The following is a 12,500-nucleotide window of genomic DNA, read 5'->3' as shown; positions in this document are numbered from 1 at the left end:
TAGTAGTATAGTAGTGCTAGTAGTATTGTAGTACAGTAGTACTAGTAGTATAGTAGTACAGTAGTAGTAGTAGTAGTAGTAGTAGTACTAGTCGTATAGTAGTGCAGTAGTACTAGTAGTATAGTAGTACTAGTAGTATAGTAGTACAGTAGTACTAGTAGTGTAGTAGTATTGTAGTACAGTAGTATTAGTAGTACAGTAGTATAGTAGTATAGTGGTGTAGTAGTACAGTAGTATAGTAGTACTAGTAGTGTAGTAGTATAGTAGTACAGTAGTACTAGTAGTATAGTAGTACATTAGTACTATTAGTATAGTATTATAGTAGTACTTGTAGTAATATAGTAGTACTTGTAGTAATATAGTAGTACTAGTAGTGTAGTAGTATAGTAGTACTTGTCGTACAGTAGTACAGTAGTACTAGTAGTATAGTAGTACAGTAGTACTAGTAGTATAGTAGTACAGTAGTACTAGTAGTGTAGTGGTACAGTAGTATTGTAGTATAGTAGCACTTGTAGTAGTATAGTAGTACTAGTAGTGTAGTAGTACCTGCTTGAACTCCCGGCTGTAACAGGGGTAGATGATGGGGTTCAGGCAGCTGTTGAAGTATCCGAGCCAGAAGATCACTTTGAAGAAAGTTTCAGGAGGACGAAGGTTACTGTTGATGGAGCCTGAACACACACACACACACACACACACACACACACACACACACACACACACACACACACACACACACACACACACACACACACACACACTTTAACATCACAGGTTTAAAGAGCCTTGATGATGCCATGGCTGAGTCACAGGGACTTCTTGCAGGGCCGATGGCCCTCGTCCAATGAGCTGTCAGCGATGTGGTTTCCCTCGTCCAATGAGCTGTCAGCGATGTGGTTTCCCTCGTCCAATGAGTTGTCAGGTCTCTTTCCTTTGTTTCCTTTGACATGGTAAAGTCCCAACACTTGTCTCCTCTTCTCTCTCCTTGTCTCCTCTCCTCTGTACTCAGATCACAGAAGGAGTGACGTGCAGCATGTTGGAGGTTTTCAGAGGATCACGGGGGATTATGGGGGATGAGGTTTTTGATGTACTCGAGATAACTGAGTGTTATTTCTCCCTGAGCGTGGACTTGTAAGGCCATCCAGCGCCTCAAGCTGCAGGATGACTATATATGAAGAGCATCACGGCTTCCCATGATGCACCACTGTCCTGCAGAAACCATCATGACTTCCCGTCTAGTAGTGCAGTACTGCATAAAGTACTACATGTACCTGAGATGTAGTACAGTATAAAGTACTACATGTACCTGAAATGTAGTAAAGTATAAAGTACTACATGTACCTGAGATGTAGTACAGTATAAAGTACTTAAGATGTACAGTATAGAGTACTGATAGGTGTAGGGCAGGGTAGAGTACTACATGTACTTCATGCATCAGGTGACGTACCGAGCGGCAGCGCCAGGAAGAAGGGCATCCAGCAGAGCACGAACATTCCCACCACGACGCCCAACGTCTTGGCCGCCTTCTTCTCTCTGGAGAACTTCAGCAGCTTGAGGCTGAGCGCACTGCGGGCGGCCGAAGCCCCGCCCCCCGCAGCCCGCGGGGCGGGGCCGGGGGGCGGGGCCGGCCGGCCGCGGCGGTGGATCCTCATAGTGAGCTCGTTGGAGTCCTGCAGCCGCTCCTTCATCACGCCGGCCTCCAGGTTCCTGGTGGTGCGCTTGGCGACGACGTAGACGCGCCAGTACATGAAGAGGATGACGGCCAGCGGGATGTAGAAGGAACCCAGAGAGGAGAACAGCGCGTAGAACGGTTCCTCCGTGATGAGGCACACCGAGTCGTCCTGAGGGGAGGAGTCACACTGGTTACCGCCAGCTGGTTACCTCCCACGAGTTACCTACTACTGGTTACCCCCGACTGGTTACCTCCCACCGGTTACCTCCCACTGGTTATCTCCCACTGGTTACCTACTACTGGTTACCTCCCACGAGTTACCTACTACTGGTTACCCCCCACTGGTTACCGCTCGCTGGTTACCTCCCACCGGTTACCTCCCACTGGTTACCTCCCACTGGTTACCTGCTACTGGTTACCTGCTACTGGTTACCTCCCACTGGTTAACTACTACTGGGTACCACCCACTGGTTACTTCCTACTGGTTACCACCCACTGGTTACCTGCTACTGGTTACCTGCTACTGGTTACCTCCTACTGGTTACCTGCTACTGGTTACCTGCTACTGGTTACCTCCCACTGGTTACCCCCCACTGGTTAACTACTACTGGGTACCACCCACTGGTTACTTCCTACTGGTTACCTCCCACTGGTTACCTACTACTGCTTACCTCCCACTGGTTACCGCCCACTGGTCACCTCCCACTGGTTACCACCCACTGGTTACCACCCACTGGTTACCACCCACTGGTTACCTCCCACTGGTTACCGCCCACTGTTTACCTCCCACTGGTTACCTCCCACTGGTTACCTACTACTGGTTACCTGCTACTGGTTACCTCCCACTGGTTCCTACTGGTTCACACAGGATGAGCAGAGTCTCCCTTGCTCCCCATTTGCATGCTGGGTAGTGAGCGTACCTGCGAGGGCGGCTGCTTCCAGCCCAGCAACGGCCCGATGGAGATCACCGTGGACAGAACCCACACGGCCAGCATGGCCAGCAGCGCCCGGTTCTCCGTCACGATGCTCGGGTACTGCAGCGGGTAGCGAACGCCCACGTAGCGCTCGATGGAGATGGCGCACAGAGACATGATGGAGGCCGTGCAGCACAGAACGTCCACCGCCGCCCACACGTCACAGAACACACGGCCAAACACCCAGCGGTCCAGAACCTGGGGAACCAGTAGAACCACACAGGAGAACCACTAGTGATGCAGAACCTGTTTACAACATGTTGACTTGTTGACATATATCTTCTTTCTGAATTTCTAATTTCTGACATGTATATATTATATTACATTATTGTTATATTTTAGATCTATTACCTATAATAATGTTGAACACTATTGATACATTTAGTGAGTTCTTCTATGAATCAATATGATAATAATGTTTATTGAGTCTGAAACAGAAGTTTTATCTTTTAGTTTCTGATGGTTCCGTCTAAACGGATGGATCGGTCACGTGATCCCGCGTCACTGACCTCCAGCGTGGCGGACACCGGCAGCACGGTGGTGCCCAGCAGCAGGTCTGCGATGGCCAGGTTGATGATGAAGTAGTTGGTCGGGGTGCGTAGGTGTCGGTTACAAACCACCGACAGGATGACCAGGATGTTCCCCACGATGGCGACCGCGATGAAGGAGGCGAGCACCATGCCCACCGGCACCGCGCGGCGCAGGTCCAGCGGGGCGGTGCAGTTGGAGGTGAAGTTGGAGCCCGTCGGCGGCGGCTGAGTCCCGGCGTACAGGTCCTCGGAGGAGCCGTTGGTCCACAGACTCATCGTGACGCGTTTAAGACGTTAAATGTTTAACTTTAAAACACTTAACTTTAAAACGAACAGCAGCTCGGCTCTAACGAGCGACTCTCGGTAAAGTCCGGATAAAGCAAAGCGCTCGGGCGGCAGCAGCAGGTGGAGGTTCGGGTCAGCTCGGGTCAGCTCGGGTCAGCGGGTCGTCGGCCAGCCGTCTGCCGGCCGCGGGAGCTCCTCTTCGGGTTAGATGCGCCAGGATCCGGCCGACGAGCCCCGAGTCCTTTTATGGGCCAAGTGCTTCATGTGGGAAAGTTTGTAGTGAAGAGAGATAAAGCTCCTCTCTCTCTCTCTCTCTCTCTCTCTCTCTCTCTCTCTCTCTCTCTCTCTCTCTCTCTCTCTCTCTCTCTCTCTCTCTCTCTCGATGATTATATTTAGTTTCCAGGTGATACGGTAGATCAATTAGTTTGACCTTGACTCTGGGATCAGAGGTCAGAACATGAAAGGAATTCATGATTTAAGGCATAAAACATTATGAATGAGAGGTCAACATGGAGGCCAGCAGCCAATCAGAGTGCAGATCCTCAGGGGGCGTAGCCACCAATCACATGGACAGAATACTATAAAGTTTATTTCATCATCTCATGTTCTATTTCAGGTTCTATTTCAGGTTCTGCTTCAGGTTCTATTTCAGGTTCTGCTTCTTTGTCTCTCGCAGAACCAACATACATTTCATCTGCTTTGTTTTTGTTAATACAAATAAATATGTTCAATAACTTTGGGTAGTTTAGATGCACTATGTAACAATATGTGTGTGTGCGTGTGTGTGTGTGTGTGTGTGTGTGTGTGACCTTGCCTATAATCCTCAACACAAACAGCAGGTTCTGTGTTGAAACTTCAGGTTCTCACGACCTGAAGGGAGGAACACGTAGAACCGGATTCATCAGAGGAACTCACTGGTCCTCTACACACACACACACATGCTAAGCTAATGTGTTTCCACCAGTCTCTATGCTAAGCTAACGTGTTCCCACCAGTCTCTACGCTAAGCTAACGTGTTCCCACCAGTCTCTACGCTAAGCTAACGTGTTCCCACCAGTCTCTATGCTAAGCTAACATGTTCCCACCAGTCTCTACGCTAAGCTAACGTGTTCCCACCAGTCTCTATGCTAAGCTAACATGTTCACACCAGTCTCTATGCTAAGCTAACGTGTTCCCTATGTCTCTATGGTAAGCTGACACACACACTCCCACACACAGACTCACACACACACACACAGACACACATACACACGCTCAGAGACACACACACGCATTCACACACACACACACACACTCACGGCCCGCTGGTGGGATCTGGCTCCGTGACCTTTGACCTCCGGCAGCAGAGAGCAGCTTCCATAGAAGGAGCAGAACCGGGTGATTTATCTGGCGGAGGAACCAGTTCTTCTGGGTTGGGTTCTCTAAAAACAGTGAAGTGGAGGAATGAACGTTAAAACGTCAGCGACGCGCTTGCTCCTCGCCGCGACCCCGCGACCCCGCGACCTCGAGCCGGCTAAAAGCAGAGGAACATTCCAGAGGTCACGACCTCCACCTTCATCACTTCACTCATTTCTCTTTTTATGGACTTTCTCTGCATTTCAGAGCCGAACTGCAGACGGGAATGTTCCCTGTAAGAGGAACATGAGTTATGATCATGACCCACCAACGGCTGTCACTGATGTACTGAAATACTCCATTTTACTTCATGCATACTTTAAATAAATACGTACATTAATACTTAAGTTACATTGTTTTGTTTAAAGTTGTTTGTTGATGTTTTATTGTTATTTTGCTGTTTTGTGGTTTCATAAGTTTAGTTTCATCTTTCTTTTCTTCACTTAAAGATTCCTCTAAACGAGCACACGAGTCACAACATGATGATGTCATCAATGGTAAAAGGTGATGTCGTCAGCGGCGGATGATGTCACTCAGCCTGGCCGGGAGCTTCCTGTACTTCATCTCTCTGGACATCTGACACCAAACACACGGAACGCAGAAGCACGACGACAAGCAGTCTGTACACACAGAACCCTGAAGACACAAAGTACTCTCATGTAGTACAAGTACACACACTGTACACAGACAAGAAGAAGAAGAAGAAGAAGAAGAAGAAGAAGAAGAAGAAGAAGAAGAAGAAGAAGAAGAAGAAGAAGAAGAAGAAGAAGAAGAAGAAGAAGACGACGACTTTCGGATCAACACGCATAACAGGATAATATGAGGAAGTAAAGCTGATTAGTGATGAAGATGATGATGAAGATCAGCAGGTGGAGCTCAGGATGATGAAGATGAGCTCCAGCTGGACTCTGAAGCACATGATGAATCATCTAAATGTTTATTCTTCCTTAAAAAGACCTGGAACAGGAACCCCCCCACACACACACACACACACACACATACACTCTGTATTTATGACTCCTTCAGACTATTTTTATTCTCTGTTAAGACTTTTCAGAACTTTACAACAGTGTCCATTTTTCATCTCTTCTTCTACGAGGACGAAGACAAAGACGAGGACGCGGACGAAGAAGAAGATGAGGACAAAGACGAGAACGTAGACGAGGACGTGGACGAGGACGTAGACGAGGACGTGGGACGAGGACGTGGAGGAGGGCGAGGACGTGGACCAGGACGTGGACCAGGACGTAGACGTAGACGTGGACGAAGACGAGGACGTGGACGAGGACGTGGAGGAGGACGAGGACGTAGACCAGGTCGTGGACCAGGACGTAGACCAGGACGTAGACGTGGACGAGGACGTGGACGTAGACGAGGACGTGGACGAGGACGTGGACGTAGACGAGGACGTAGACGAGGACGTGGACGAGGATGAGGACGTAGACGAGGACGTGGATGAGGACGTAGACGAGGACGTGGACCTAGATGAGGACTTAGACAAGGACGTGGACGATGATGTGGACGAGGATGAGGATGAGGACGAGGACGTAGACGAGGACGTGGACGAGGATGTGGACGAGGACGTGGGACGAGGACGTGGAGGAGGGCGAGGACATGGACCAGGACGTCGACCAGGACGTAGACGTGGACGAGGACGTGGACGAAGACGTGGACGAGGACGTAGACGAGGAGGTGGACGAGGATGTGGAGGAGGACGAGGACCAGGTCGTGGACCAGGACGTAGACCAGGACGTAGACGTGGACGAGGATGTGGACGTAGACGAGGACGTGGAGGAGGACGTGGAGGAGGACGTGGACGAGGACGTAGACGAGGACGTGGATGAGGACGTGGACGTAGACGAGGACGTAGACGAGGAAGTGGACGAGGATGAGGACGTAGACGAGGACGTGGACCTAGATGAGGACCTAGACAAGGACGTGGACGATGACGTGGACGAGGATGAGGATGAGGACGAGGACGTGGACGTAGACGAGGACGTAGACGAGGACGTGGACGAGGACGAGGACGTGCACGAGGATGTGGACGTAGACGAGGACGTGGACGTAGACGAGGACGTGGACGAGGACGAGGACGAGGAGGTGGACGAGGACGTAGACGAGGACGAGGACGAGGATGTAGACGAGGACGAGGATGAGGACGTAGACGAGGACGTGGACGACGACGACGACGTAGACGAGGACGCAGACGTAGACGAGGACGTCGACGAGGACGAGGACGAGGGCGAGGGCGAGGGCGAGGACGAGGATGTGGACGTAGACGAGGACGTGGACGTAGACGAGGACGTGGACGAGGACGAGGACGAGGACGTGGACGAGGACGTAGACGAGGACGAGGACGAGGATGTAGACGAGGACGTAGACGAGGACGAGGACGGGGACGAGGACGTTGATGAGGACGTGGACAAAGATGAGGACGAGGACGAGGACGTGGACGAAGACGAGGACGTGCAGGAGGACGAGGGCGTAGACGAGGACGTGGACGAGGACGTAGACGAGGACCTAGACGAGGACGTGGACGAGGAGGTGGACGGGGACGAGGACGTAGACGAGGACCTAGACGAGGACGTGGACGAGGAGGTGGACGGGGACGTAGACGAGGACGTGGACGAGGAGGTGGACGTAGACGAGGACCTAGACGAGGACGTGGACGAGGAGGTGGACGGGGACGAGTACGTGGACGAGGACGTAGACCAGGACGTGGACGAGGACGTAGACGAGGACGTGAACAAAGACGAGGACGTAGACGAGGACCTAGACGAGGACGAGGACGTAGACGAGGACGAGGACGTAGACGAGGACGTGGACGTGGACGTGGACGAGGACGTGGACGTAGACGAGGACGTGGACAAGGATGAGGATGAGGACGAGGACATGGATGAAGACGAGGACGTGGGATGAGGACGTGGAGGAGAACGAGGACGAGGACGTGGCCAAGGATGAGGACGTGGAGGAAGACGAGGACGTAGACGTGGACGAAGACGAGGACAAAGAGAAGGACGTGGACGAGGATGTCAATGAGGACGTAGACGAAGACGAGGATGTAGATGAGGACGTGGATGAGGACGTAGACAAGTGAAAGATGACAGTGAAAGGTGACACAGTGAAAGATCACACAGTGAAATATGACACAGATAAAGATGACAGTGAAAGGTGACACAGTGAAAGATGACACAGTGAAAGATGACACAGTGAAAGATCACACAGTGAAATATGACACAGATAAAGATGACACAGTGAAAGGTGATACAGTGAAAGGTGACACAGTGAAAGATGACACAGTGAAAGATGGCACAGTGAAAGATCACACAGTGAAATATGACACAGTTAAAGATGACACAGTGAAAGATGACACAGTGAAAGATGACACAGTGAAAGATGACAGTGAAAGGTGACACAATGAAAGGTGACACAGTGAAAGATGACACAGTTAAAGATGACAGTGAAAGGTGACACAGTGAAAGATGACACAGTGAAAGATGGCACAGTTAAAGATGACACAGTGAAAGATGACACAGTGGAAGATGACACAGTTAAAGATGACACAGTTAAAGATGACACAATGAAAGATGACACAGTGAAAGATGGCACAGTTAAAGATGACACAATTAAAGATGACAGTGAAAGGTGACACAGTGAAAGGTGACACAGTGAAACGTGACACAGTGAAAGGTGACACAGTTAAAGATGACAGTGAAAGGTGACACAGTGAAAGGTGACACAGTGAAAGGTGACACAGTGAAAGGTGACACAGTGAAAGGTGACACAGTGATGTTCTGGTGTCTCCACGTTGCTTCATCTTTACGATGTTTAGTCGGCAGCAGATCAGATCTTCATGTTTAGAGGTTAAAGAAGTTAAAGTGCTCTCAGCAGCCGGAGCTCTAAGTGCTTCTGACAAGAGGCTTTTATACTTTATACACTCATGCACGCACACACACACACACACACACACACACACACACACACACACACACACACACACACACACACACACACATATTGGTTGTGTGCGTTATGCGCCAAATTTAATAATTAAGTAAATTAAGCACTAAAGTGAGCTAACAGAAGCTAAAATGAGCTAAATGGATCTCCTGGTCGCCAACATCAGTAATTAGAAGCTAACAGGAGCTAACAGGAGCTATTATGAGCGATAGCGAACAGAATTATTGATCATAAGGAGCTAAAGGGATGTATTATAAGCTAACATCGTCTCCTCTCTCCTCTCCTCTCTCCTTTCTCCTCTTCTCGCCCCTCACTCCTCTCTCCTCGTCTCCTCTCTCCTAATAATAAAGTTGAAGTGGGTCAGAGGTCAGTTGTTCTTGGACTCTCGTCTCCTCTGAGATGATTTAGTTTCTCATTCCTCTCTAATCACATTCCTCCTGCTGGGAGTATAAATACATCATGAAGTGCACATACATCATGATGTATTAATACATTATGAAGCATGAATACAACTCTTTGAAGGATCAGTTTTTAATTTAAAAAAAAAAAAAAAAAACTACTGTCTTTTGATAATACATAAAAACAGCGCCCCCATCTTTGGACGCACTCTATGTGGCCACAAGTGGTACTGCAGGCTGAACCCGTTGACTGCTGTGTTCTCTTCATGTGACGTCCTGCAGCCAGCAGGCGGCGCTGCTGCTTCAAACGAGACTCAGTTGGTCGTCGTTCTAATATTTACTGGCTTTTAAAAATATGTTCTGAATTTCAGAAGTCAGAGAAGAGGACCACAGCAAGCTGACCACAGGAAGCTGACCACAGGAAGCTGACCACAGGAAGCTGACCACAGGAAGCTGACCATGTCACGGCCCGACAGGAAGTCATGCGCTGACCACATGTTTACGTTGTAGATCAGGAGTCTGCTGTGGTGGCAAATAATCACATTCTGCCTTCACAGTGAACCATGAGTTCATTTTCAGCAGGAAAATATGAAAGAGGCACAAAGTTCTGAACTATATTCTTTACGTGATGTTTATTATGTGTGTTATGTTTTATCACATGATGTTTTATCACATGATGTTTTATCACATGATGTTCAACATTAGTTTGTCCCTGATAGAAACCAGTAATAAAATGTCTTGATGTTTCTCAGGTTTTATGAATGTCTCTTTTGGTCTCCCAGCAGCGTCCTGGAGCTGGTTAAAGCTGGTTTAAAGCTGGTTAAAGCTGGTTTAAAGCTGGTTAAAGCTGGTTTAAAGCTGGTTAAAGCTGGTTGGAGCTAGTTAAAGCTGGTTTAACGCTGGTTAAAGCTGGTTAAAGCTGGTTTAAAGCTGGTTAAAGCTGGTTGGAGCTAGTTAAAGCTGGTTAAAGCTGGTTTAAAGCTAGTTGGAGCTGGTTGGAGCTGGTTGGAGGTCGTGGGCTCGACTCCCAGCATGCTGTGCCCTCTGAGAGGAAGTGCTCTCAGTGACTCAGAGCGAGTCGGCGTGTTCGTGATGAAGGTCGCTCTGCTCCTCGCTCTCCTCTCAGGTGACGTAGACTCACTTCATCGCTCTCGCTTATGTGCGGCTTTTAATGCAGATTTGTAGAAAACTAAATGTTTTTTTAATGTTTTTGTACTTTTTCTAAATCAGAGTCAGATGAGAGGAATCTGTGTCTCCTCGGTCACACACATTGTGGTGTTTTTGTCACTTCTGTCTCTTTTGGGGAGTTCCACTTTCACAGAGCCTGAAGAACGAAGAGCTGAACTAGTGTTTGAATGTTGGCTCCATGAACGATGTCAAGTTATCCACATGTTGAGCCCCGGAGAGGTTGTTGGTTCATATCTTCTGAACACAATAAGATCAACTGTCTTATAGCATCGCTTCATCTCATTGAAACAACAACGACCCTCAACAACTCTAGGCCTCTGTCCTTGTGTCCTTGTGTCCTTGTCGTCTCTTGTGTCCTTGTCGTCTCTTGTGTCCTTGTCGTCTCTTGTGTCCTTGTGTCCTTGTCGTCTCTTGTGTCCTTGTCGTCTCTTGTGTCCTTGTCGTCTCTTGTGTCCTTGTGTCCTTGTCGTCTCTTGTGTCCTTGTCGTCTCTTGTGTCCTTGTGTCCTTGTCGTCTCTTGTGTCCTTGTCGTCTCTTGTGTCCTTGTGTCCTTGTCGTCTCTTGTGTCCTTGTCGTCTCTTGTGTCCTTGTGTCCTTGTCGTCTCTTGTGTCCTTGTGTCCTTGTCGTCTCTTGTGTCCTTGTCGTCTCTTGTGTCCTTGTGTCCTTGTCGTCTCTTGTGTCCTTGTGTCCTTGTCGTCTCTTGTGTCCTTGTCGTCTCTTGTGTCCTTGTGTCCTTGTCGTCTCTTGTGTCCTTGTCGTCTCTTGTGCCCTTGTGTCCTTGTCGTCTCTTGTGTCCTTGTGTCCTTGTCGTCTCTTGTGTCCTTGTCGTCTCTTGTGTCCTTGTGTCCTTGTCGTCTCTTGTGTCCTTGTGTCCTTGTCGTCTCTTGTGTCCTTGTCGTCTCTTGTGTCCTTGTGTCCTTGTCGTCTCTTGTTTCCTTCTGCCGGTGCGGTCGGGTCGAGGTTTTGACGTCGTGTGTCTGCGTCCCACAGTCGGCGGCGGCGGCGGCGTGGTGGTGGGCCGAGCCGGCGGCGCCGTGGCTCTGTCCTGCCGTTACGACGCCGGCCTCCACGGGCCGCTGCCGGTCTGCTGGGCCCGAGGCCGCCTCCCCGCCTCGGGCTGCGGCGGCTCGCTGGTGTCCGACGACGGGCGGCAGGAGCAGGAGGGAACCGGCCGCTTCCGGCTGCTCGTCGCCGTGCGGCGCGGCGACGCCACGCTGACCATCAGGAACCTCTCGCGGGCCGACGCCGGAAGCTACGGCTGCAGGGTGACGGTACCGGGATGGTTCAACGACCTGAAGACACACGTGGAGCTGCTGGTGGAGGACGGTGATGACAGGAGATGCTCTTCCTCACACTCTTCCTCACACTCTTCCTCACTCTCTTCACCACACTCTTCCTCACTCTCTTCCTCACACTCTTCCTCACACTCTTCCTCACTCTCTTCACCACACTCTTCCTCACACTCTTCCTCACTCTTCCTCACACTCTTCCTCACCTCTCCTGTGTTCCAGCTCCACACACGACATCGTCAGCGTTGCCCTGGGAGACGGCTAGCGAGCCGTCAACAGGTGAGCCGACGCTTCGCCTGCACTCACCTGCAGACCTCGTGTTGGGCAGCAGATGTTTCCTGTCGTGGTGAAGTGGTGAAGTGAACTTCACCACTTCATGAGGTCACATGACGCCGTCGAGCCGCTGACTCAAACATCTGCTTTCACTTCCTGGTCCTGCAGGTCATGTGACCTCCACCCGGCGCCGCGGCACTTCCTCCTCCAGCGGCGTCACGGCCGAGCTGAGAGGAAGAGAGGAGGAGGTAAACAACGTAAACAACAACGTAAACAACAACGCTGTCACACAAACACAACATTGAGGTCAAAGGTCATGTTATCAAGAACCAGGAAGTAGAAAGACAACTATCCTCCAGCTTCCTGTGTGTGTGTGTGTGTGTGTGTGTGTGTGTGTGTGTGTGTGTGTGTGTGTGTGTGTGTCTCAGGGTAGCAGTCTGGTTCTGGTTCTGGTTCTGGTCGGGTCTGTGTCTTTGGCCACAGCAGCGGTCCTCATCGTCGGTGAGCGGTCACATGACCTCATGTCATCTTGTTTCCT

At 50.2% G+C, this 12,500-nt stretch overlaps 2 protein-coding genes across 2 annotated transcripts in view; one reads left to right on the top strand and one right to left on the bottom strand.

Annotated features, from left to right (window-relative positions):
* The window catches only part of LOC137787648 (alpha-1A adrenergic receptor-like), a 5,119-nt gene extending 1,402 nt beyond the window's left edge, over positions 1 to 3,717 (bottom strand). The window contains exons 1-4 of the mRNA XM_068580307.1: positions 3,153 to 3,717; positions 2,590 to 2,841; positions 1,445 to 1,838; positions 547 to 668 (exon numbers count right to left, since the gene is read on the bottom strand). Coding sequence (XP_068436408.1) covers positions 547 to 668; positions 1,445 to 1,838; positions 2,590 to 2,841; positions 3,153 to 3,449 — 1,065 coding nt within the window. The 5' untranslated portion in view covers positions 3,450 to 3,717. The remainder of the gene's footprint in view (positions 1 to 546; positions 669 to 1,444; positions 1,839 to 2,589; positions 2,842 to 3,152) is intronic.
* Positions 3,718 to 8,011: 4,294 nt separating this feature from the next.
* Positions 8,012 to 12,500, top strand: part of LOC137787869 (uncharacterized) — a 5,313-nt gene continuing 824 nt past the window's right edge. Inside the window, exons 1-5 of the mRNA XM_068580606.1 lie at positions 8,012 to 8,255; positions 11,391 to 11,726; positions 11,912 to 11,968; positions 12,131 to 12,231; positions 12,391 to 12,463. Coding sequence (XP_068436707.1) covers positions 8,012 to 8,255; positions 11,391 to 11,726; positions 11,912 to 11,968; positions 12,131 to 12,231; positions 12,391 to 12,463 — 811 coding nt within the window. The remainder of the gene's footprint in view (positions 8,256 to 11,390; positions 11,727 to 11,911; positions 11,969 to 12,130; positions 12,232 to 12,390; positions 12,464 to 12,500) is intronic.

Source organism: Clinocottus analis, unplaced genomic scaffold (assembly GCF_023055335.1).
Source record: "Clinocottus analis isolate CAN_PGR_092001 unplaced genomic scaffold, fCliAna1.0.p SCAF_17, whole genome shotgun sequence".
Lineage (NCBI taxonomy): Eukaryota > Metazoa > Chordata > Actinopteri > Perciformes > Cottidae > Clinocottus > Clinocottus analis.
Note: the sequence above shows the minus strand (reverse complement) of the source record. Positions and strands in the feature narration are given on the sequence as shown.